The sequence below is a fragment of the Macrobrachium rosenbergii genome, chromosome 6, assembly GCF_040412425.1.
Source record: "Macrobrachium rosenbergii isolate ZJJX-2024 chromosome 6, ASM4041242v1, whole genome shotgun sequence".
Taxonomy (NCBI): domain Eukaryota; kingdom Metazoa; phylum Arthropoda; class Malacostraca; order Decapoda; family Palaemonidae; genus Macrobrachium; species Macrobrachium rosenbergii.
In genome coordinates, this window is record NC_089746.1 from 42,441,814 (window position 1) to 42,467,026 (window position 25,213).

General features: G+C 39.9%; 1 protein-coding gene across 8 annotated transcripts in view; it reads left to right on the forward strand.

Annotated features, from left to right (window-relative positions):
* Positions 1 to 25,213, forward strand: part of LOC136839477 (cyclin-dependent kinase 17-like) — a 304,654-nt gene that overhangs the window by 17,805 nt on the left and 261,636 nt on the right. For 7 of the 8 annotated variants that reach the window (XM_067105574.1, XM_067105571.1, XM_067105572.1 and 4 more), the window contains exon 3: positions 53 to 139. In XM_067105574.1, the coding sequence (XP_066961675.1) occupies positions 53 to 139 (87 nt within the window). Of the gene's footprint in view, positions 1 to 52; positions 140 to 15,938; positions 16,138 to 18,562; positions 20,139 to 25,213 lie in introns of those variants that run through there. The other variant, XM_067105567.1, reaches the window with a different exon arrangement.

A 25,213-nucleotide genomic window follows, 5' to 3' on the forward strand; every position in this document is an offset into this window, starting at 1 on the left:
GGATGGAGGAGTATTCTCTATTTATATTTCCATTTTTTACTTGATTTTCCAGGTTCTACAACAACTCCAACGTACAGAAGAATAAGCAGAAGGCTTTCTTTGTCAAACTCCAGGATATTCAGTGATGCTCACCATCAAGGTAATGTGTAAAAAGTTATTTACTGTTATCGACATACTTGAAATGTTTTCAATGAGATGCAAGTGTTAGAATCTTGGCACAGCAATTTGCAGTATGGTGAATGACCTGTTACTGGATATACAAATCAGTGCTGAATGACCTCATAGGTCCCAGCACTTGGCCTTTGGCCTAAAATCTATATTCCTTCCTTCTTTCTGGATATACAAGGGGATTAGGGGTTGCTTGAATAGACTGAACATAGATGTAGAATGATAGTAGTTTGCTCACTGACAACAATTATCAGCATTTGGTTCATGGCTCTGTGTATAAGCTTTGGGAAAGTATTGCAAATTTTTTACATTTATAATGTTTTTGCAATGATAAATTTTCTTACTTCATAGAATGGCTTAATTCTGAAATATAACTTATAAATCTTTTTACGTTATCTTGTTTATTATGTTTACACGCTTTCACCTCAGATTTTACTTTCTAGTCTAAGAGGTAAGAATAACATTTAGATGCACAGCATTAAGTTATCTAACTGGATTGTGGACAGAAAGAATGATATCAAGCAGCACTGAAGGACAATCAAACATAAGAACAAAAGATGGCATAGATTTTGGGGAAGGTTGGACCCTTGAAAAGGAATCCTAAATTACTGCCACTTGAGTATTTTAGCAGTCAGCCTTTGTAACTCGTTCAGAAATTGACACACACAGAAAATTGTGATCCTGAGTTTTTTATATTGAGTTTTAGACAGGAATTGGGGGAATGTAGTTTGCATTTGTTAGCAGTTGGCTGTTGTTTAACCATCCTGGGTTGCAGGACGTATGGAATTTAAAACTTAATATAGCTTTTGTTTAATTAATGGCCTGAAGGTATTCCACAGTACGGACATAGCCCTCCAGTGGGTTGCTGTTCCTTTATTTTTTAAGCGTTTTCAGTGTAACTAGTTTTCCATCGTTGGTTCTGTCAAACAAGATTTTGTATACCAATGTTTGAATATATTTAAATAAATTGTTGATGACCAGAAGGAAGACTCATTTTAAACTCTTCAATAGTAGGTGAAATTGTAAGACTAGGTGTTAGTAGGCACAACTGCTGCTTTCCAGGTAAGCATGGTTTGGTGAAGTGCTTGTCATCCAGGAATGATGAGGTTTCTAAATTGTTCATTGTGTCTTAAGCAGTTTTTTCCTTGACCCACAAAGTAACTGGTGTGTTAATGGCTGTTAAACTGGTGTCATTAACCTTTTACGCACAGTATATGGTGGCACTGGTATTTTTGTCGTAATTTATTGTGGACAGTTTTCAAGTTTGAGACAAGTTCATGACTAAAGGTAAAAGGGAATTTTTAATGGATGGGGCATGCTCTTATGCATTCATGTTGGTTCTCTTTCCCTGGGTACAGCATATTAGTTGGTTGGTAAATGGCTAAAATATGACTCGGATTCCATAGCCATGCTCTGTTTTCATAGTTCATAATGATGAAAGAATTTTACAACAAATAAAAAGAACTGTATGACAAACTGTAACTCATTGCAAACTTGTGCATTCATCATTGTACAGACCAGTGCCTGAAATTGTCCTTATACTTTGCTGGGGAGAGTAGTGTGTTAGTAGTTCCCAGAGGTGGTGGATTTTCACATTCTGATCCACCTCATTGTTACTGTTCATAGTTCCCAGAGGTGGTGAATTTCCACATCCTCATCCACCTCATCGTTGCTCTTCAGTCAAATTTTGGGATAATAATCTTCCCTTATCACTTTGTGGAACATTCTCCTTGAGGATGTTGTGCAATTGGAACCTTGAAAGTTCAAACGAAGATGCATACATTTTTATTTATTCAGTAATTTAATTTATTTTTGTATTTTCTTATATGTGGTCTCCTCTTCATGTTCTTCATATTACCTTCTGTTACTCCTTTCAGATGAACACCATATTCTTTGGAAGCTTAAATTTTAAGTCAAAGGCCCTTGTGGTCTTGTTCCATATGAATAGGGTTCATCTTCTGAATATTGATGATAATAATACAGTAATTGTATGGTATAATTTCTCAGTCTATTTCCTGTAGGTGATACTTGTCTGTGGTGTTCCTGGCATAGCATATTGTAAATAGAATTTAGGGTTCGTTGCGACTCCCTGTTAGGCATCTGGAGCTTTTTCCTGCTTCTTAACTTTTCATCCAAATCCTTTGGTCTCTTTCTTACAAGCAATCTTGCTTTAATGTTGCCAACTCTTCATTTAAGGAAAGTCCATCAGGCAAGCCATATGAGAGTTTAGATATGTGATACTTTACTTTAGTGGAATTGTGATACGTTTGAAGTGTTTCAAGCTAAAATCAGATTTTACCTTAAGTATTTGGAACACCACTCTATCCCTGCTATTGCATTACTGTATTATATATTTTGTATGAATGAGAATGTTCAGTAAAGTTACACCTGACCCTGTGATGGGACACTGTGATTTACAAATGTTAAGAATGAATGTAATAATGGAGATGGTTCTCAATACTGTTAAGCATTCGTTCATCTTAGGGTATTTTAGTTAACACTTTTTTTTTTCCTTTAGCTTAAATGACACAATCTTGCACAGTTCGCCTTCCTAAATTAAATTATTATTAGATAACCTTGACTTATGTATTGTATTTGAACAGTACAGGTTAAAATCTTGTAAATGTATGTGTATGAATATTTAGTTACTAATAGAAGTCTGAAATTACATCTGATAGAGATTTTTATATGTATCAGTTTATATATAGTACTAAATTAACCAAACCTTCATTACAACATATCAAAACTTTGAGGAGAGACAAAAAAAATCTATGAACATATTTGCTTTACCTTAGATAAATTCTTAATGAAATCTAGGGGAAAAATTGGCCCTTAGCAACATCAGTTTTGCTTCTAGAAAATACTTTTTAAACATCTAACTTACCTGGTAGTTTATATATAGCTTAAGTCCCTGACGTCACGGCAGAATTTCAAAACTCGCGGCAATCGCCGATCGGTAGTCAGGTGAACCACCTGTGCGCCCTCTACCCAGGTACCTGGAACCATTCCAACTATTCCTCAGATCTTCCTGCCGCTGTGTCGGTAACATCGATGGAATTTCGCTCGTAGCCTGTGTTTTTCGCAACTTATTTTGGTGAAGTACACTTTGGCTTGGCTTTAAGCTTGTTCGCTTTTGGATTTTCTTATAACATATCTGACTTCATCGAGTGTGAAAATGTGTGTGTGGGGATGCAAGCGGCTTGCTAAAGTCTCCTTGGATCCCCACTTAGTATGTCTGAAGAACGGGAATGAAAGACCGGCTCAGAAGAGCCAAGAGTACTGTTTCTCACTCTTCCAGATATTCCCAGGGAATAGTTAATTCTTTTCCCCTTGATAACTATCCTATTGATCCTTCTCCCGTAGTGGTAGTCTCTGAACCCCCTACTGAAACAGGTAAGGACCCAATACTTAATGATTTGTTGGCTGCCATTCAGACCCTGGCCCAACAGGTAAAATCCCTCTCAGAAGACAGGGATAATATGTGATCGATAATAAGAGATCTAAAAAATACAAGTGTTAATATGTTGTTAGTGCTCAAGTGCAGTGGAGGGTGCGACCGCTCGGTCCTGTTGTGCTCCTAGTCCTAGACCTCTTCCAAGCTCACCAACCCCTGTGAGAAGGAAAGTCGACAGGCGAAGGGAGGCAAGAGGCTTTAGCTACCGAGCAGTCGTCCCCTCGAGCGTACCTGTTGGCGTTTCCCAGGGCGCTCACCTCGCCATAGGAAAGGCGAGGTTAAAGTGTTTTTCGGCCATTGGTTGCTGTCGTCAACGGAGGAAGCTTTGACCGATGTCGCACAGGCGGCCAGTTCTCAAGTAACCTCTAGGTTTGACGGGACAGCGAAAGTTAGAAGTATGGACGCCAGGACGTCGGGCGTCGAAGCTGGACGCCAGGGCGCCGAGCGCCGAAGCTGGGCGCCAGGATGTCAGGCGAGAAGCTGGGCGCCTGGACGCGTCAAGTGTCGAAGTTAGACGCCAGGGCGTCAGGCGTCATGAAGCTGGACGCCAAGACATTAAGCTTCAGAAAATGGACGCCAACACGCCAGGCGTCAAGAGACTGGACGCCAGGGCGCCAGGCGTCAAGATGATATTTTGAAAGACGTCGCTACTTCCGTCTTTGTAAAATCGGAAGAAGAGAATGATAATATCTCGCATTCTCCTGTGAATCCTATTGTAGAAATTTCTGGCGAAGACAATATAAAAGGCCATCAGCTTTTATCAGACTTGAAAAGGCTTATGAAGATATTTTCGGAAATTTTTCCCAGAGAAATTTATCCTGACTGCTCCTCGTTCCCGCCTTCAGAATTTACTCTTGTGAAGGCGTCTAAGAGGGCAGCATTTACTTAAGAATGGATACTTTCGAAGGAGAAACAATGAAAGACAGCCTTTGTTTTTCCTCATATATCTGATGTCGTGTATGGATAAAGGACTCGGAGATAGTTCCAACGAATCAACTGCACCTTTCTCAGCGGGACTCCTGAAGAAAAGGGCCCATCTTTGCTCTTTCCTGGCTAATGGGGTCACGTCCAATCAAAATCAGAATTGATTTATACCTCTTTTTCCTCTCACCCCTTCTCTCAAGGTTTGGTATAGAGACCTTTTCATCTTTGGCCCAGAAAACCACGTAAGATTTAAGATCTAAAACAGCAAGAAAAGTCCTACCTACGACTTTCATCGCTAAAAAGAGTAAGGCTGAGGTTCCTGTGTTTCAGGTATTTCAGCTCTTTCATGGTCGACCCTCTGATAGAGGTTCCTCTAGGGCGGGTAGATGAATGATAACGCCGAAGAGGCTCTACACAGGGAAGAAGAAGGACCTGCCTTTCTTCTCCTGCAGACTGCGGTAGGAGCCGGACTGTCCAGCCTGAGTAGGCCCCCTCTAGTAACAAGACAATTTGTTGACCTTTCTGCCAAATGCAACGACAGAACCAAGGCAAAGGTTCTACAGCAACAAGTGTCTATGATGTTGCAAAAGGAGACCAGACAGAGAGTTCAGGATCCGAATTCCCCAGGATTCTACATTCGGTTATTCTGATCCCCAAATACTTGGGGGTTAGAGACCGGTGCTAGACGGGATTGCACTCAATTTTTTTTTTTGTGCAATAAACAAAGGTCGCTATAGAAACGACAAAATCGGTTCTAGCAGCGGTCAGACAGCATGACTGGATGGCCTCACTGGACCTCCAGGATGCGTATTTTCACGTCCCCATGCACCGATCTCCAAGAATTTTCTGAAGTTCGTCCACGGGAAAGGTTTTATAGTTCGCGGTCTCTCTCTTTCGGCCTAAACAGACAAGGTTGACGTCTGGCTCTGGAGCCGAGACCTCTCAAGAGCAAGTTACCCAATATTGAGGGACGTCATGATAACACTTCATAGACTACAGATTGTAGCCACAGCAGCAGCCGGAGCTCTTCCCTTCCAGCCCCAAGGGTAGCTCTCCTACTAAGAACAAACATAGACAGTTCTATTCAGTCAGGATACCGGGCTGCAAGAGCGTGGCGGACAATGTGCTGCCTTAAGACATCCTCCTCTTCCTCCTTCGGATTGGTACTGTCTGCGGAATACCCTCCTCGGTCCATTATTGACGATGAGAAGGAAATAATTGCAGAGAGTTGAGGCTTCCCCAGCCTGTCCCCAGCAGCAGGAAGCCCCAAGATATAGCTTCACTATAAAATATGCAGCAGACTTTGTCTTCCCAGCTGCAAGCGTGACAACCAGGAAAACAGAAGAATGATAATAGACGTCCAACTAAAGCTTCTAGGCGTCCAGAAGTTTAAGACGCTGAACGTAGTGAATGAAACTCTAGGCGCTGGATGCAGTGGCGTCAAGCATCTAGGAGTGAAATACCATGATGACAAGCGTCAATGAACCCAAGGCGTAAAGCGCCGAGGCATTGGGCGTCAGGCGTCAGGCTTCAAGATATTGGAAGCCAAGACGTGGAGTTGGCTCAGGACGCAAGATGCACTGGCATCAGCGTCTAACAAAGAATTAGGTCTACTGATAAACAGATAGAAATCTCAGCCGATCCCATCCCAAGAGGTTCTATGCCTTAGGATGAAGATTCAGAGTCAGGATTTTGGGCTTTTCCGTTTATTATAAAGACAGGACAAGCCTCAAGAAAATTTCAGAACTTTATAAAGAGACAGTCATGCTTGGCAAAGGAATGGATGAGTCTGCTGGGAACCCTTTCCTCGCTGGAACAGTTTGTCTCCTTTGAGAGGTTAATTCTATGCCCGTTACAGTTTCATCTAAATCGGAACTGGGACAAGGAAATAGAACTGGAGACCAGTGCATCCCCATTTCGGAACCAATAAGACCGTATTTGTAGTGGTGGAACGTCCCCGTCAAGCTCCAGGAGGTCCCTTCTCTATATTAGAGGAACCCAGACCTAGTGTTGTTATCCACTGCGCCGGACTCAGTATGGGGAGCAACACAGGGAAATAAAAAGTCTCGGGCTCCTGGACTAGAGAGCAGGAGGATTTAAACATCAATTAGAAGGAATTAACTGCAATCCTTCTAGCTCTCAGGAGTTCGAACACAGTGGGAACAAAGAGGTGCAGGTCAACACCGACAACACGGCAGCGTTGGCCTACATCCAGCAGCAAACAAGGGGCACTCACTCCAGGTCTCTATCGAGACAATAAGAGAATCTCTTCTTTGGGCAAAGGAGGAGAATGTAAAACTAGTAACCCACTTTATCCAAGGGGGAGAAAAAATGTGAGGCGGACATTCTGAGCAGGAAATAAAGTCCTCTCAAAAGAATGAACGCTACATCAGGACTTTGGGGATGTCCTTGCATAGATCTCTTCGCCACAGCACAAACGAAGAGGTTGGACACTTACTGCTCTCAGTACCAGATCCCGGGGCTATATACATAGACGCGTTCCTGGTGGACTGGTCCAACTTGGACGTGTATGCATTTCCCTATTTCAAGATAATACACAGGGTACTGAAAAAAATTTGTGTCACATGAGAGGACCGGAATGACCCTTGTGGCCCCTTACTAAACGACAAGAGATTGGTTCCCAGAAGTACTGGATTGGATGGTGGACATTCCGAGTAGCCTACCTCAGAGTAGATCTACTCAAACAACCCCACTTGGAAAGATATTACCAAAACCTACAAGCTCTACTAGTAACTGCTTTTGGACTATCGGAAAACTCACAAGAGCCAGAAGTTTTTCAAGGAGGCAGCTGGCGCTATCAGTAAATCAAGGAGGTTATCCACCATTAAGGTATACCAATCCAAGTGGGAGGTATTTAGAGGATGGTGCAAGGACAACCATGTGTCCTCTTCCAATATTTCTGTAACCCAAATTTGTATATAGAGAACTCACCAGCATGGAACCTAGACGTGGTCCTGAGGTTCCTCATGGGGAGAGGTTCGATCCCTTGCAGAGGGCATCTTTAAAGGACCTCACCATGAAAACTCTTTTCTTAAGTCAGTTTGGCCAGGAGCGAAAAGAGTTAGTGAGATACATGCTCTCAGCAAGAATATAGATTTTATAAAAGGCAAGGCAATCTGCTCACTGCAACTAGGCTTCCTTGCAAAAATGAATACTCATCACAACCCTAGCCCAGAACGTTGAGATTCGAACCTAACGGACATAACAGGGGAGGAGAGAGAGAGAGTCCTATTCCGGTAAGGGTTCTAAGGCTCTACCTGGATAGGACAAAGGACTTTAGAAGGAATTCAGAAGGGCTTTGGTGCTCAGTCAAAAGCTCTCTGTATAGATGTCGAAGAATGCTCTGTTTTATTTTATCAGACAGTTGATAAAAGAAGCAAATATGGAATGTAGAGAGATAGACTACAAGATTCTGAAAGTAAAAACGAGGTCAGGGCAGTAGCAACCTCTGTAGCTCTTAAACAGAACAGGTCCCTGCAGAGTATCTTGGACACGACCTTCTGGAGAAGCAAGTTAGTATTTGCCTCTCACTATCTAAAACAAGTCAAGACATTATCACTAAGATTGCTATACGCTGTGCCCGTTTATAGCATCTAATTCAGTAATGGGAGAGGGAATACCCTACAATCCCATAAACCAATACCCTTTTTCTTACCTTGGAATTGAGAATTTTTATGGTTGTTTGTAAAGACTGGACGCAGTCTTCCGCAATCATTGGGATGAAAGTTCCTTGGTAGAGCCGGAACAAAGGGTATTGAGAGGGAGGTCTAGTCACATAGAGGTTATACACGGTTGACAGCCCCTAGAGATTTTCAGCCCCTGGGTGGATCGCTGGATCTCTTAAGGAATGCAGACATAATGAGAGGAGTTCATTGAAGTCAGCTTCCTTAATCCAATCCTATAAAATAATACCCTTTGTTCTTGCCTTGGAATGGTTGAAATTTGATGGTTGTTTGTGAAGATTGAACAAAGTCTTGACAACAATCATTGATTTTAGTCAGATGATCATTTTTGTTCCTTGGTGATGCCCGGAACAAGGGTATTATAGGTTGTCTGTCACATAGAGGTTGGTACACCGGTTGGCAGCTCCTAGAGGTCTTCAGCCCCTGAGTGGATCGCTGGACCTCTTAAGGAATACAGACATAATGAGGCGGAGTTTATTGAACTCAGCTTCCTTAATCCAATTCCATAAAACAATACCTTTTGTTCTTACCTTGGAATGGTTGAAATTTTATGGTTGTTTGTGAAAGATTGAACGCAGTCTTCCACAATCATTGATTTTAGTCAGATGATCATTTTGTTCCTTGGTGGCGTTGGAACAAGGGTATTATAGGTTGTCTGTCACATAGAGGTTGGTACACGGTTGGCAGCTCCTAGAGGTCTTCAGCCCCTGAGTGGATCGCTGGACCTCTTAAGGAAAGCAGACAAAATGGGAGTTCATTGAAGTCAGCTTCCTTAATCCAGGTAAGGACCTTAAGTTGGTTTATTAACCCTTAAGCAAATTCCAACGATGTTGGCTGTCTCTGACCCTCCACCAAAGGTGTCAATCAGCTATATATATAACTACCAGGTAAGTTAGATGTTTAAAAATGATATTTTCATAATAAAATAAATTTTTTGAACATACTTACCTGGTAGTTATATATAATTAAATTCCCACCCTCCTCCCCTCTAGAGACTAGGGGCATGGAAGATCTGAGGAATAGTTGGAATGGTTCCAGGTACCTGGGTAGAGGCGCACAGGTGGTTCACCTGACTACCGATCGGCGATTGCCATGAGTTTTTGAAATTCTGCCGTGGCGTCAGGACTTAAGCTATATATATAACTACCAGGTAAGTATGTTCAAAAATTTATTTTATTATGAAAATATCATATTAATTTCCTTTAGTACCTAATTGTACATCATGAAAAATCCAACTTTTCATGAATGAATATCACAATAGGCTATTAATAAAAGAATATTAACCACTCTTTTACCCAGTATTCAGGGATATGGCATTTAGTTTTTTTTTTCTTTTATCTTGTCAGTGGTATGTTTTTGGAGAAATGAAGCTGGCAAAAAGCTTTGAAGACTTATTAAGAATATTATTAGTGTTTTAGGGTTCCCCTATATTTACCTTTCATGCGGTCCACTGTAGGAATTACTTGAGGTTCTTTGCAGCGTCCCTTCGGCCCCATGCTGCAACCCCTTTCATTCCTTTTATTATACCTCCATTCATATTCTCTTTCTTCCATCTGACTTTCCACACTTTCCTAACAATTGTTTCAACATTATTTTCAGCGCTGAATGACCTCATAGGTCCCAGCGTTTGGCCCTTGCCCTTAATTTTATATTCAGTTCCAGTCCTATATATATCTTTGGATGAAGTATAAGCCTGGTTCTCCCTAAGCCTATTTGGAATTGACAAAACACGAGAACTCTAGTAGAAATACTGATCATATAGTTTGCTATATCTCGTTAAAGATTCTTAGAAGTGCTCACATCTTGAGCTTGTACCAATACCTTATTTGAGGTGTTGTACTTGCAGTAAAGTATAGGATATATAGCAACATGCAATCTTACGATGTTACTTGAACTTTTCAAGTCTCCTTTACTTATTATTATTATTATTATTATTATTATTATTATTATTATTATTATTATTATTCAAATCTTCTTCACAATCCCGTGAATATGTTTATAAAATACAAAATCCACATTTATGTAAAGTAATGTATTTACAAATGATAAAATAAATTCCAGGAGCTTTCGAGAGCCTGCTCAGCTCCCTTCTTCAGCTAGAAATGACAGTCTTGGTTATGAGAACTTAAAAACAAACTTTAAAAGCAAGGGTAAACAAGACGCATTCTTTACAAAAAAATGATGATCATTAGGTAATTCCCTCGTTCTCGATCTCCAAACAAGCCAACCGTCGCGATCTCCTCAGGTGACTGCCTCCACGGTTGTTTACAGCCTCCTCTCTTCTCAAACCAGCATAGGCGCCTGCACGAGTCAGCTGTTTGCAACTCCGTTACCTGGGCGGGGAGGCAGAGATAGCGGCAGTATCAGGGGTGACTTGTGGTATACAAGGATTTCTATAATTAAAATTTTTGATATAAGTAGAACAAATAAGTCTGTTGATAAAGCTATCTTCTGTTGTAAACGACTTATTACCTTCCATCGAGTTCCCCATGTTGATGACGGCCCCCTCAACTAATCTTCTCTCATTGACATTATGGTTCTTGTAAAGCAATTTAGACCCTTCCCAGTTGATTCTGTGGTCGCATTCCAGCTATGTCTGACTAGCACGTTATTGTTGGACATTGATTGATATGCCCTTTGATGTTCATTAATGCGAATTTGCATACTCCTACCAGATTCCCGTAATAATTAAGATTACAACCCTTACAAGGTATTTCATACACCCCTACGTCTATCTTCATTTCTTCTTCAGTTTTGTTTCGAACCAGTCTTTTCCTAATTGTGTTCTCGTATTTGAATACTAAGTTTACATTGTCGTCAGAATATTTACTAATGAGGGTTTGTGTGCTCAAGAAATTAGGGTGGAAAGGCAATGAAAAGGAATTGCATCTTTTTCATCTCTTTACGTGGACGTGGATTGTATATTTGCTTTTTAGCCCTACAAACGCTTTTCAATGAAATGTGCTGGGTAGCATAGTTTCGTAAATGTCTGTCTTATATGTTCCAGTTCAGTATCTAAAGGTGGGGTCACAAAGTCTGTATGCTCTAATTACAAAATTCATGATAATATTACTTTTTACTTGTTGGCTGTGAAAGGAATAAAAATGTATGTAATTCTCTGAATTAGTCGGCTTTCTAAAGACAGTAAAATTAAACCTTTTTGTCCAAGGATCATGCAACACTAAAACATCAAGAAACGCTATCTGATGGTCAATTCAGAGAATTACATACATTTTTATTCCTTTCACAGCCAACAAGTAAAAAGTAATATTATCATGAATTTTGTAATTAGAGCATACAGACTTTGTGACCCCCACCTTTTAGATACTGAACTGGAACATATGACAGACATTTACGAAACTATGCTACCCAGCACATTTCATTGAAAAGCGTTTTGTAGGGCTAAAAGCAAATATACAATCCACGTCCACGTAAAGGGATGAAAAAGATGCAATTCCTTTCATTGCCTTTCCACCCTAATTTCTTGAGCACACAAACCCTCATTAGTAAATATTCTGACGACAATGTAAACTTAGTATTCAAATACGAGAACACAATTAGGAAAAGACTGGTTGGAACAAAACTGAAGAAGAAATGAAGATAGACGTGGGGTGTATGAAATACCTTGCGGGGTTGTAATCTTAATTATTACGGGAATCTGGTAGGAGTATGCAAATTCGCATTAATGAACATCAAAAGGCATATCAATCAATGTCCAACAATAACGTGCTAGTCAGACATAGCTGGGAATGCGACCACAGAATCAACTGGGAAGGGTCTAAATTGCTTTACAAGAACCATAATGTCAATGAGAGAAGATTAGTCGAGGGGGCCGTCATCAACATGGGGAACTCAATGGAAGGTAATAAGTCGTTTACAACAGAAGATAGCTTTATCAACAGACTTATTTGTTCTACTTATATAAAAATTTTAATTATAGAAATCCTTGTATACCACAAGTCACCCTGATACTGCCGCTATCTCTGCCTCTCCCGCCCAGGTAACGGAGTTGCAAACAGCTGACTCGGTGCAGGCGCCTATGCTGGTTTGAGAAGAGAGGAGGCTGTAAACAACCGTGGATGCAGTCACCTGAGGAGATCGCGACGGTTGGCTTGTTTGGAGATCGAGAACGAGGGAATTACCTAATGATCATCATTTTTTTTGTAAAGAATGCGTCTTGTTTACCCTTGCTTTTAAAGTTTGTTTTTAAGTTCTCATAACCAAGACTGTCATTTCTAGCTGAAGAAGGGAGCTGAGCAGGCTCTCGAAAGCTCCTGGAATTTATTTTATCATTTGTAAATACATTACTTTACATAAATGTGGATTTTGTATTTTATTATTATTATTATTATTGTTTTTATTATTATTATTATTATTATTATTATTATTATTATTATTATTATTATTATTATTATTATTATTATTATTATTATGGAAAATGAACCCTATTCATATGGAACAAGCCCACAGAGGCCACTGACTTGAGATTCAAACTTCCAAAGAATATGGTGTTCATTTGAAAGAAGCAAGAGGAGGTAAAGGGAAATGCAGAAAGAAGAGATCTCATTTATTAAAAAAAGAAAAGATTATTAATAAAAAGATAGATAAATATGTAAGTGTAAATTATAAAAATGCAAGGAGAATTGTATTAGGGTTAGTAATGCATTGCATCTTTGCTTGAACTTTTAGAGTTCCAATTGCACAATATCCTCAGTCCAAAAGTTATGATCAGAAGTCTCTTTTTAGGAAAATAAGCAATAAAAGTACGGTCGAACTGTCTTTAGCTAGATTTGTGTAACAGATATTGCACCTTGTTACATGAAATAACAGCTTAGGAAATCTTTAGACGCCACAGGGATAAAGTAGGAAATTTTTAGACCCCACAGAGATAAAGTGGGAAGCCTGGACAGGGAGACCTAAGATTTTTTTCTGTTTCTCATATTTTATACAAGAATTTGTATCACTAACTTTGATGTCTGAGTTAACATTTCTTTGCCCTTGATATCTTTTAAGAAGATCTAACATCTGTTCTTATGGCTTTATCCACCACCCCACAGTCATGGATATTTATTAGTGTTTAATATGTTGTTTTAATGGCTCGGCATCTACTCAATCCCCTCTCATTTAATAATTCATTTTATGGTTCTGTTCTCGCCTATGACTCCTCTTCCTCCCCCGTCATCCACTCTTAGACATTTACATTTCTTCTATTTTTCACCTTTTAGTTAATCTCGATCATTCTAGTTCACTGTATAGTTAATCTTTTTTATCACCTTTTAGTTAATATTGATCGTTCTAGTTCAGTGTAGAGTTACAATCTTTTCATCTTGAAACAGCCACCTTGGAAATAGCCACCTTGGAAGTCTGCCTGAATTGGATCCCTTTAACTTAGTCAAGGCAGTTTCTGTTGGCTGTTTGTACACTGTCACTTTCTCCTTTACTCCAGTTGAGTGAAATTGTGAATCGTACGTATTAGTGCATATAGAATCTGGTGGTCACCTTTTACCAGATACATACGTAACTTTAATAACCACAATGCCCTTCTAACTTTGCGAATTCTCCACACTTTGTGGATACACCTGTCACTACAAAGCCTTGGATCCAAATGCAAGAATGTGAAGTAATTCTAATGTTCATAGTATGATTCGAACCTGCATCCTAAGTAACAGAAATGGGTCACGTTGTGGGTTCGAATCCTGCTACGGACATCAGAATTACTTCATTATATTGTATTTGAATCCAAGGCTTTGTAGTGACAAGCGTATCCAAAAAGTGTGAAGAACTCAAGAAGTTAAGAAGACATTGTGGTTATTATGATTAAATACTAGTATGTTACTAACTTGAAACTCTTGTTGGAAAGGTCTGACAGTTAAGAATCTATTCAAATTAAAGCTATATTTGTAACTTCGCTTCTTCACGTCAATATGAAATGTTTTTTTTTTTTATTATTATTGGAGCCTTGTCTCTACCAATTGAGTATTGCGCTCAAATTAAAAGAACTTCTTCCTTTGTTTCCCCTTTTTGACGTAATTGAATCAAAGGCGATTTGTTTTATTGGTGGTAATTTTAACCTCCTCTGCGGATCATCCTTCTCTCTCTCTCTCTCTCTCTCTCTCTCTCTCTCTGCCGCTAGATGTCCTTGTGGTTGCTTTTGTAGTAGTAGTACTGCTTCTGCTGCTGATCAGGAGTAAATATTGCATTTAGTACGAAATGAAGTAGTAAACGAATCGTAGTATTTAATAAGAAAGTCAGTGGAATCTTTTTAGTTGTGCAACGGGAGAGAGAGAGAGCGGAAGCAAAATGTGTCTCGTAAATTTAAGACGTGCTTGGAAGAACGCCGATGCGCCTGGCTTGCGACGAGAGTAGGTGAGAGGGATAAGGAGATTCGCCCCATCGGAGGGTAGTGCCGTCAGTGCACCTCACGTAGTGCACTGTAGGCATTACTAAGGGTTCTTTGCAGCGTCCCTTTGGCCCCTAGCTGCAACCCCTTTCATTCCTTTTCTTATACCTCCATTCATATCTTTCTTCCATCTTGCTCTCTACCCTCTCCTAACAATTATTTCATAGTGCAACTGCGAGGTTTTCCTCCTGTTACACCTTTCAAACCTTTTTACTGCCAATTTCCGTTTCAGCGCTGGATGACCTTTGGCCGAAATTCCATATTCTTCTAATTCTTCCTTCGGCGTAGGTGTGAATAGGAACTATAAGGTACGGATTATTAGGGAATGGTAAAAGGGACCACTAGATAGACGAAAGGACCGTAGGTGCCACAATGTCAGGTTAATGATTGGGAAGCGTGAAATCGCATGCCAGGCTGGAGAAGGGTTAGGTTTTGGGGAGATGGGCTGCTCTTGGGTTCTCCATGATGTTGCACGAATCTTCAGGGGCTTCCGGGCATCGGTTTCTTGTAGAGTTTTGAATCTTCATTTTCCCACTTAAGGTTGTTTTGTAGTCGATGTTTATGTATTTTGATAATTTACTTTAATTTTTATCTGTATTTATTAAATTAATTTATTTTTAATAAGTTTTTTCTTCTTTCTGTATTTCCCTTAACCCCCTGTTACTTCTTTCCAACTTATTATTCTTTGGAAGCTCGAATTTCAAGTCAGTGGCCCCTGTGGTGTGCTTGTTCCATATAAATAGGGTTCGCCTTCTGAATAATAATAATAATAATGATAATGATAATAAATATGCCATCGTTCCAAACATCTTTTTAAAACAGTGATGATGGTATGCACGTCGTAGGTTGCCGGGGAAATTACTCATGAAGTCCGGAAATTCTCTCATGGTCAAGGCCCCATCCAAATGTGGACTGACTTAAGAGGATGACCTTTGAAATTTCTGTTTGAGTTAGCGGAAGGGCCTGTCAGGAGGGGGAGGGGGCCTGAGGGGGGAAGGGAAGGGAGAAGGAGGGGAATGAGGAATAGGTTTCTTCCAGGTTTGAGGAGGAAGGGGTTTGTGTGTGTGTGTGTACACGCACATGGAAGAGAAGCATTGTATTGGTGGTGTGAGAGCAAGGAAGTGAAAGACAAGGGGAGGGGGAGATAGGGGAAGGGTGTTGGGTGGGTAGGGCTTCGATACACAGTATAGGGCATGGGAGGAGAGAGAGAGAGAGGGAGGAAGGGAGGGTGAGGGGGAGGGGCAGGATGAGTTTGGATGTTTTCGAGGTGTCATTTGTATGTCTTCTTGTGTGTCTCCCGATGACCCACATCATCATCGTTCAGACTCTTGATGCCTCAAAAGTCCATCCTTGCCAGTTGTTCTCCGTCAGCTGACCTGTCTGTAGCTCTCAGGAGGACTCACTCCTTCTTCAGATAGCTGGCTGGTGCCTTTAGTAGAAACAATAGCTCTGTGAAATAGCAACATCCTTTCGTTTCTTATTGCGAGGTAATTCGCGTGTGGTGTGCATTGATGAGTCTGGACCTCTCATGCGGGCGTTGTTTTGTCCATCTACGAAAAGTGTCAGTGTGATTTAGACAGTATGGACCTGTGCGCTAAAAAACTGAGCGATCTATTGGTGAAATTTTCAAAAGAAAGTTATTTTTTACTAATACATCTCGCTAAAACTCTTTTGGACGACGGAAATACGTTCATAGTGTGCGAGTTTTACCGAGTTGTACCTCACTCTTAAATTACCAGACGAAAATACTTTTCCGTATTGTTTATTGAAGAGTGCCAGTTCATCTTAGTGACCTTGTGACTTAAACAGTCGACAGTTCCAGTCGTCAAGGTCGCATGGTATACTCAATAATCATTAGACCCTTGGCTCATCTGTATGGACTGTGCCTTGCCATTGCTTATCGAAGGAAGATTGAGATGAATTTCTTTATGATGGCCAAAGGCTTCTCGCATTATGCTGTTTAGTTGGTAGTTACTTAAGCGTGTCTGCTGGATGTGTGTGTCTATGTTTTATGCATGATTATGTTAAAGTTATGTGGGTACACAAGCGCACACACACACCCACTCATTTATATATATATATATATATATATATATATATATATATATATATATATATATATATATATATATATATATGTGTGTGTATATATATGTATGTATATAATATATATATATATATATATATATATATATATATATATATATATATATATATATATATATATATATATATATATATAGAAGTAATCAACACAATCACGTTTGAAACTGGAGTAAATTTTTACTCAGATCGGGATCGAACCCAGGTCTTTCAGTTAAAAGCCAATGATGTGTGTTTCAGTTGGTACTGTAGCACCCTTGCCTCTGAACTGGAAGACCTGGGTTCGATCTCGATGTGAATATAAGAAGGCCCATAAAACACTATTTGAACGTTGCAACCATATATTTCGAGCACTTCCTTCTGTGCCCCTGTTCACTGGTAAAGGAAGTGCTCGAAATATATGGTTGCAACGTTCAAATAGTGTTTTATGGGCCTCTTATATTCATATTACACTATGGTATTACAGTAAAAGACATTTTTATACATATATATATATATATATATATATATATATATATATATATATATATATATATATATATATATATATATATATATGTATGTATATACATGTGTGTGTGTGTGCGTGTGCATATTAATATTTGTGGAATGTGATGCAATCATACCATGAAGATAAAAGTGTGTTCATTTTATAGAGGAGTGATTAGTCTTTGAAAAATAATAAAGCAGTTGACCGGGATTCTAAAGACTGTTCCTAAATGTGTTTGAGAAAGTTTTTTATTTTCTCCTCTCGAATGCAAACGAATACAAGAACCTACGCTATTTCAGGAACATGACAAATACACTAATACTGTTCCATGTTGTTCAAATATACATGGAGAGTTATCTGTACAGTACATCGCGAGAAGAAGAGAAAACTATTAACTTTTATATTTGTCAGCCAACAGGGGCTGGTGTAAGGCACGAAGGGAGATAAAAGACGCCTCTCTCTCTCTCTCTCTCTCTCTCTCTCTCTCTCTCTCTCTCTCTCTCTCTCTCTAAGTTGTTATCGTGATAGTTATGACTGGGTGATAAGGCATATAGATTAAGTCTCTCTCTCTCTCTCTCTCTCTCTCTCTCTCTCTCTCTCTCTCTCTCTCTCTCTCTCTCTCTCTCTCTCTCAGGACATGTTCTTAGGAATGAAATGGGTTTAGGACAGGTGTTCTCAAACTCGGTTAACGTGATAATATTTGAAGCCATCTAAAGGCTGGGAGTGGAGACAGACCTCCTGAGAATCTGGATTATCGTTCTCTCTCTCTCTCTCTCTCTCGTGGGGTTTCAGTGCTGACTGTTAAAAATGCTGGCGATTGTTTTCCTTCCGCATGATGGCAAGAGTTCAGATATATGTATTTGTGTTTGTTTGTCCATCTGTTTAGTCTCTTCTTCATTTCAAGAATCGTTCAACTTCTACCTTTCCAAAAAGTAGGTTTGTGTCTTTTTTTTTATCCTATTATAGACTACACACACACACACACACACACACACACACACACACACACACACACACACACACACACACACACACACACACACACACACACACACACACACACACACCATCTTACACTGCGTTCAGGAATTTTGATGTTCTGTTAATGGCTTGTCGATTGTGCAAAATCTTTTGCTTTGATCGGCATGTTATATGTTGGGTCAGCCGTCAAGTGCCAAGTTTGTATGTATGTATGTATATGCATGTTCGTGGTAGGTTACTGACTTATTTTTGAACTGTGAAACAGACGTAGGAATGTATTATTTATTTCTGGTTAATCACTTGTGATTAACCAGAAATGACATTAGCAAAACTTTCAGATTAGTGACAAGGGTATTTGTATAGACTACAGCATCAACAACAACAACAACAACAGATACTTTGTTGTGAACTCGAGGAAAGAAATCTCATGAGTGTGAACTTCGGAAGGAAAAGAACTCTGTGTAGATTTAGGAAGGTGATCTTTTTGAACCATAAGAATAAGAAGAAATACCTCGACATCATCATCATCATTTAATTCGGCCCCCTAGGGACTGTCAATCATCTTGACCTTCGGTCACATCGTCGTTGCATGTGACGTCATATTCGGGACGCCTTGCGGAGGAGTCTCGGCCCCTCTGCCCCCTTCAGGAGATATTATGCCTGTTCCCGTAGCACGTGTGTCCTCGCCGACAGATCCTCAAGCTCTGTTCCGGTATCCCGCGCCTCTACCCCCACCTGCAAAGAAAGGCGATAGGTGTGAACAACACCGCCTCACGCCCGAACCTCCTGTTGCAGTAGTCGAGAACCGACCTCTGTCTCCAGATAACTACGCGGTGGTCGCCGTATTACCGCAGAGCCCCTCCATCATCCACCCCTACACCTCGTGTCCCTCTCCGGTTATTAACGTCTCCTACCAGGCGGACTTAGATTGTCGAAGCCCAAGTCCCCGCGAAGCAGCTGCTTCTCCCGAAGGGTCCTCCTCTTCCGCCCTGTCTGGTTCTCCCTTAGGGGTCTTGCCCTCCCCGAGCGTCCACTCGTCAGCGACCCCGTCGTCAGTGCCGTCTCTTGTCGTGTCTCCCAGCGACCTCGTCGCCGAGGGAGGGAGGCGGGTGCCGAGTTTTTGGCTGACGCAGCCCACTCCTACACCGTCGTCCCTTTCGACGACGTCTTCGCCTTGGGGTTTGCGATTGTCACCCGAGAATTCGAACTCTAGACCAAGCTCTGTCTCCTCAGTTTCCACAGCGCCCCCTTCGTCGTCGTCGTCGGCGTCCTATCACAGCTGCAGTAGTGGCCCTTCAAGCGACGGGTCGGTCAGAGCGAAGGTCTCCGTGAAGAGCAAGTCTCAGCAGACTACAGTAGCAACCACCAGTGGCAGCTGGTTCGGCTGCGGTCGTAAGTCGAGCATGTTGGGGATGGTGGTAGCGGCCGTGGGTAATTGCATGCGATCCGTAGAGCCCGCCCAGAGGAACCTCATTGATGAGCCCGAATTCGTTGCCGAGGCTCAGGAAGACGTCGTTGCGACCCCTGCGAATGTCCGCTCCGCAGGGGGACGCGGCAGGGGTGAGGGCACCGTTCAGGAGAGGGGGGATGGATGGGGACCCGCTGGCGCCCCTGGCAGCAACGGCGGTGAACGCAGTCTGTGCATCATTGAGGAATACTCAGGCTTCGTGGAGTCGTCTTACAGCGGGAATGCTTCTCACTCGAGAGATATACCGATTATCCACCAGACTGTCTTAGAAGAGGAGGGAGACACGATTCACAACAATAATAACGTGAGACACAAGAAGAACAGAGGGAAAAATGGCGGGGGCTCCTCTGCCAGTCGCCGCCCTTTGATTTTGATGTTTGGCTCACAGAGATCGTCCTCTGTCCCCTCCTCTTACGGTTACGGAAAGAAGTCTAAATCTAATTCAGGTTTGTGGGGTTTTGTTGTCATATTGTACTTAAAAGTTGTTTAGTATTAAATGCTTTTTGTTATGTGCAAATTGCATCGAGCAGTAGCACGGTCAAATCGTCTACATTGGTTTTGTTTTTTTGTTTTTTTCTTTTTGCATGACTACATTCTAAAGGTCCTATTTCTCATTCTCATTCTCTTTTGTATCGTGTTGTTGCCTTGTGCAGTATTTGAAATAACATCAAGTATTGTTTATTGTTTAAAGTAGAGTTTAAAATGCAAACTAATAATTTGATAACTTGTGTAGTTTGCCTTTTTAACGTGCGAGTTTACTTAATTTGGCATAATTTGAGAAGCCAAAGTACCCATTACTCGTATTTGCAGATTTTATTTTCAGATTTTTAGTACCCAAAGCATAACGTTAGTCATAAAATGAACCGATTCGTATATATACACAGAATGCTCATCAGCAGCGTGTCAAATCCTATACAGGCACACTTGTCATTTACCGCTGCATCAGTTCCAGACGTCGTCTATTCATCGCACCGTTGGGCTGTGGAACAGTCTCCCTGAGGATATCGTGCAGTTGGAACCTCAAAGGTTCAAGAGAAAATGTAACGCATTATTACCCTAAAACAATATTCCTTGAATTTGAGTAATTTAGTACTTACATTTTTATATATTTATTTTTGTTAATTTATTTTTTATATGCCTATAACTAATTCTTCCAACATTAAAGTGGTGTGATCATTAAATTTCCAAAGAAAGGAGATCTGAGTAGGTGTGGTAATTGGAGGGGAATCACGTTGTCACCTGTAGCCTTGAAATTTTCAGTAGAATATTGTTGAGTAGGTTGGAGCCAGTAGTTGATGGTACTCTGAGGGATGAACAGACCGGTTTTAGAACTGGGCCGGGTTGCAGTGATCAGATCTTCATAGTTAGGCATTTAATGCAGCAAGCAAATGAAATGAAAACTCCGTTAAGTCTTTCATTTGTTGAATTTGAAAAGGCCTTTGATAGTATTTCGAGACGGACTATGGGAAAAATTATGAGGCTTTATGGAATACAGGAAAAGTTTGTGAAGGTTGTTATGAACATGCATGAGGGCACATCTTGTAAGTGATGGTTGATGGGTGGTTGAGTGATCCATTTGAAGTTAAGTCTGGTGTGATTCAGGGTGGCAGTCTGTCTCCTTCTGTTTTTGTATTGGTCGTTGGTTACGTTATGAGAAGGGTTAAAAGAGAAACGGATGCAGGTATACTCTGGGGAGAATAGGGAAACTTCTTGAGGTAGATTATGCTGGTGGTATAATTTTGATCTGCGAGGGACCAGAAAAGATGCAGAGAGTGTTGGATTGTCTAGTGAGTGAAGGTCGAAAGGTAGATTTGGTTATTAGTAGTGGAAAAACTGAAATCATGAATATGGATATTGAAAATGCACAGGATTGTCTAATTGAAGGCATGATTGTAAAACAAGGGTATAAGTTTAGATAAGGATAGTTAAAAAAGGCTTATCAGACAATGGGAATGCCTAAAAATATTTAGAATAATAGTAGTTTTTTTGTGTATACAAAAATAAAAATTTATAAGGTAATGGTTAGGAGTATTTTGATTTATGGGCATGAGTCATGGTACAGTACAGTGACCTCCGATGATAAATTCTTAGCATTTGAAAATAAGGCGCTGAGAAGAATATTAGGAATTAATTGGAGGATAGGGTATCAAAAAAGAGAATTAGAGAAGTAACGGGGGCGCAGCCGGTCGATGAGTATGTTAGGTTCTCACGCTGGAAGTGGCTAGGCCATGTGTAAAGAAGACAGGGAATAGTACGAGATAAACCGAGGTCGGTTGCCCTTGGTAGAGGAAGTCGAGGTAGGCCAAAGGAGACCTAGTTGAGGAGTAGTGAGGTGGGAAGCAGGAGACGAGTGTTGGGAAGATCTTGATGAGTTAGCCCTGGACAGAATGTGGTGGCGTAGTTCATCGAGGCCCTATGCATCCCCGTGGGTGCCACAGGAAATGATTGATTGAATAACTAATCTCTTCCTGTGTTTCCTAATTCCTTCTGTTACTTTCAAATAAACACCATAATATTCTTTGGAAGCTTGAATTTAGTGGTGGCCTTATTCCATATGAACAGGATTCATGTTCTGAATAATAATATAATAATAATAATATAATAATTATAATGCTAAGAAATTCAAAATCTCGTGGAAAATTGAAGTGTAAGAAAAATCCACAATTATGAAGTAAATCGCATGTTTTTATCTTTTACATAGTAATGCAATTTGGTATATGACCGTGGATTTTTCTTGCACAGTAATAATAATAATAATAATAATAGTAATAATAATAATATATCTTATACCAAACTATTTTCCTGGAAGTCTAGGCCCTCCCTTTCCAGTACCACCTCCTTGCCGTCTTTCCAGCACTTTCTAGGTCTTCCTCTCCTTTCTTGTAAATCTTCCAGTTTGTACACTTTTCACCAACCTGGAAAGAACAGCCATGAACTACTTGTAATAAGATAGGTCACCCTTTATATGTATTCTGATATGCAAGGCAGTTATTGCAGTATTTTAAAGGAAAGAAAGTGGCTTTTGGTTTTAATTCTAATATGGAAAGTGGCTTTTGCAGCATTTTTATAGGAAGAAAGGGGCCTTTTGGTTGTAATTCTCTTATGTAGAGTTTGTTTTTTAGTATTTCATAGGAAAGAAAGGGGTCTTTTTGTTTTAATTATATGTAAAGTGGTTTTTGCAACATTTTATAGGAAAGAAAGAGGCCTTTTGGTTTTAATTGTTGTATGGAAAGTCTTTTTGCTCTTTTATAGAAAGCTTTTAATTATATGTAAAGTGGTTTTGGCAACATTGTATTGGAAAGAAAGAGGCTTTTGGTTATAGTTCTCATGTGTAAAAGTTTTTTCAGTTTCATAGGAAAGAAAGGGGCCTTTTGGTGGTAATTCTTCGGGGGAAAAAGTGCTTTACCATTTTCCTATATTGAACGATTACGGTGAGTGGATAATAGCAGCGCAGCTTGTTAGATAACCTTGAAAACAAAACTCGCCGGTGGATCCTTGCCAGCTAACTTAGCTTAATCAACCTTGAGAGCAAGGGTACAATACAATGTTGTGTGCTTTGTTTTGACGCCAAACTTGGGAAGTAAGTGGAACGCGCCCTCGAGCGGAAAAGTTTGGAAAAGCGGGAGGAGATTTTGAACACATCGTTGAGCTAGGCGCAGCAGAGTTGCCAGTTAGGGAAAGGTAAATATTACTTTTAGTTGTATTGAAAAGGTATCTGTTCTTTTTAAGACGATTTCTTGCTACAGTCAGCAAGAAGCAAATGGAAATGAAGTAATGGAAATGTTATCAACGAAATTGTTTAGGAAGCATCATTATCTGACTGCGCACGCACACATAGACATACAATATAATTACACTGACACTTTCTGATTTATATGTCCTCTGAAAATGGCTTTGATATAAAGTCGAAACCGGTCATTGATTTACGCTTAGATTTACATTTTCCTTTTGGTAAAGTGATATATACAGTATATATGTGTGTGTGCTTGTATGTATGTATGGATATACACACGTATAACTCATGAACTTCGAGAATGAAAACCGTAAATCTTGAAATACTGCATTGATTCTTTAAAAAAAAAAGTTAAGTATACCTTAGTTTTACCAGACCACTGAACTGATTAACAGCTCTCCTAGGGCTGGCCCGAAGGATTAGACTTATTTTACGTGGCTAAGAACCAATTGGTTACCTAGCAACGGGACCTACAGCTTATTGTGGAATCCGAACCACATTATAGCGAGAAATGAATTTCTATCACCAGAAATAAATTCCTCTAATTCTTCATTAGCCGGCCGGAGACTCGAACTCGGCCTACCGACTGGCCCGACGAGGGACTTAATTCTTTCAACATTTCCGATATCTTACTCAAGTCTAATTCTTTCAAGATAGACTTGAGTAAGATATCGGAAATGTTTTGAAGGGGACAAGAAGAATCAAGTATTTTGTAAAAATTCTCTCTCTCTCTCTCTCTCTCTCTCTCTCTCTCTCTCTCTCTCTCTCTCTCTCTCTCTCTCTCTCTCTCTCTCGTGGGAAATTAAGACCACTAGGCTCCTGAATCTTTGGCCGGGTTCAGTGGCGTTCCCAAATGTAGATAAAAGGCTTTTACTTCGAAGGGAAAAAAATTATCAGGGGATGAGTGATCTCAGGAGATTGCAACAAAATATATAGTAATCTTGAGGCTGGGTTCTTTCTTATTGTTTTTTTTTTTTTTTGTGGGGACAGTTCTGTGGGATTCTTGGTACTTTCCTTTTTAATCTTTATGTGGGGAATTTTTAGTTTTTTTCTTTTTAATATTTTCGTGGGGACAGTTCTGTGGGAAATTTCGCTTCTTATGTATTTTATTTTTTTTGTGGGGACAGTTCTGTGCGAAATTTTGGGCGTTTTTCTTTTTATTTTTTGTGGCGACAGTTTTGTGAAAATTTTTTTTTTTTTTTTTTTCTGTGGGAAATCTCGGGTTTTATTCCTACCTACCTTTTTGTGGGAACAGTTCTGTGGGAAGTTTTTGATGTTTTCCTCTTTAATATTTTTGTCGGGACATTTGTGGTAAATTTTAGGGTTTTCCCTTTTTAATGTTTTTGTAGGGACAGTTCTGTAGGAAACTTCGTGTTTTCTTTTTTCTGTTTTTGTGGGGGCAGTTCTGTGGGAAAATGTGGGCGTTTTTCCTTTTTAATTTTTTGTGGGGATAGTTTTGTTTGTTGAGACTTCTGTGAGAAATTTCTCCATAGGTTAATGGATTGGTTTTGGCTGGGTTCATGTAAATGTGTGTCGTGTGTCGCAGATATGTGAGTATAATAATAATAATAACAATAATAATAATAATAATAATAATAATAACAATAATAATAATAATAATAATAATAATAATAATAATAATAATAACGTATAGGTAGTAGACCCTACTTTCAAGCAAGTAGTATTGAAGGTGATATAGCTGCATTCAGTTTTATATATATATATATATATATATATATATATATATATATATATATATATATATATATATATATATATATATATATA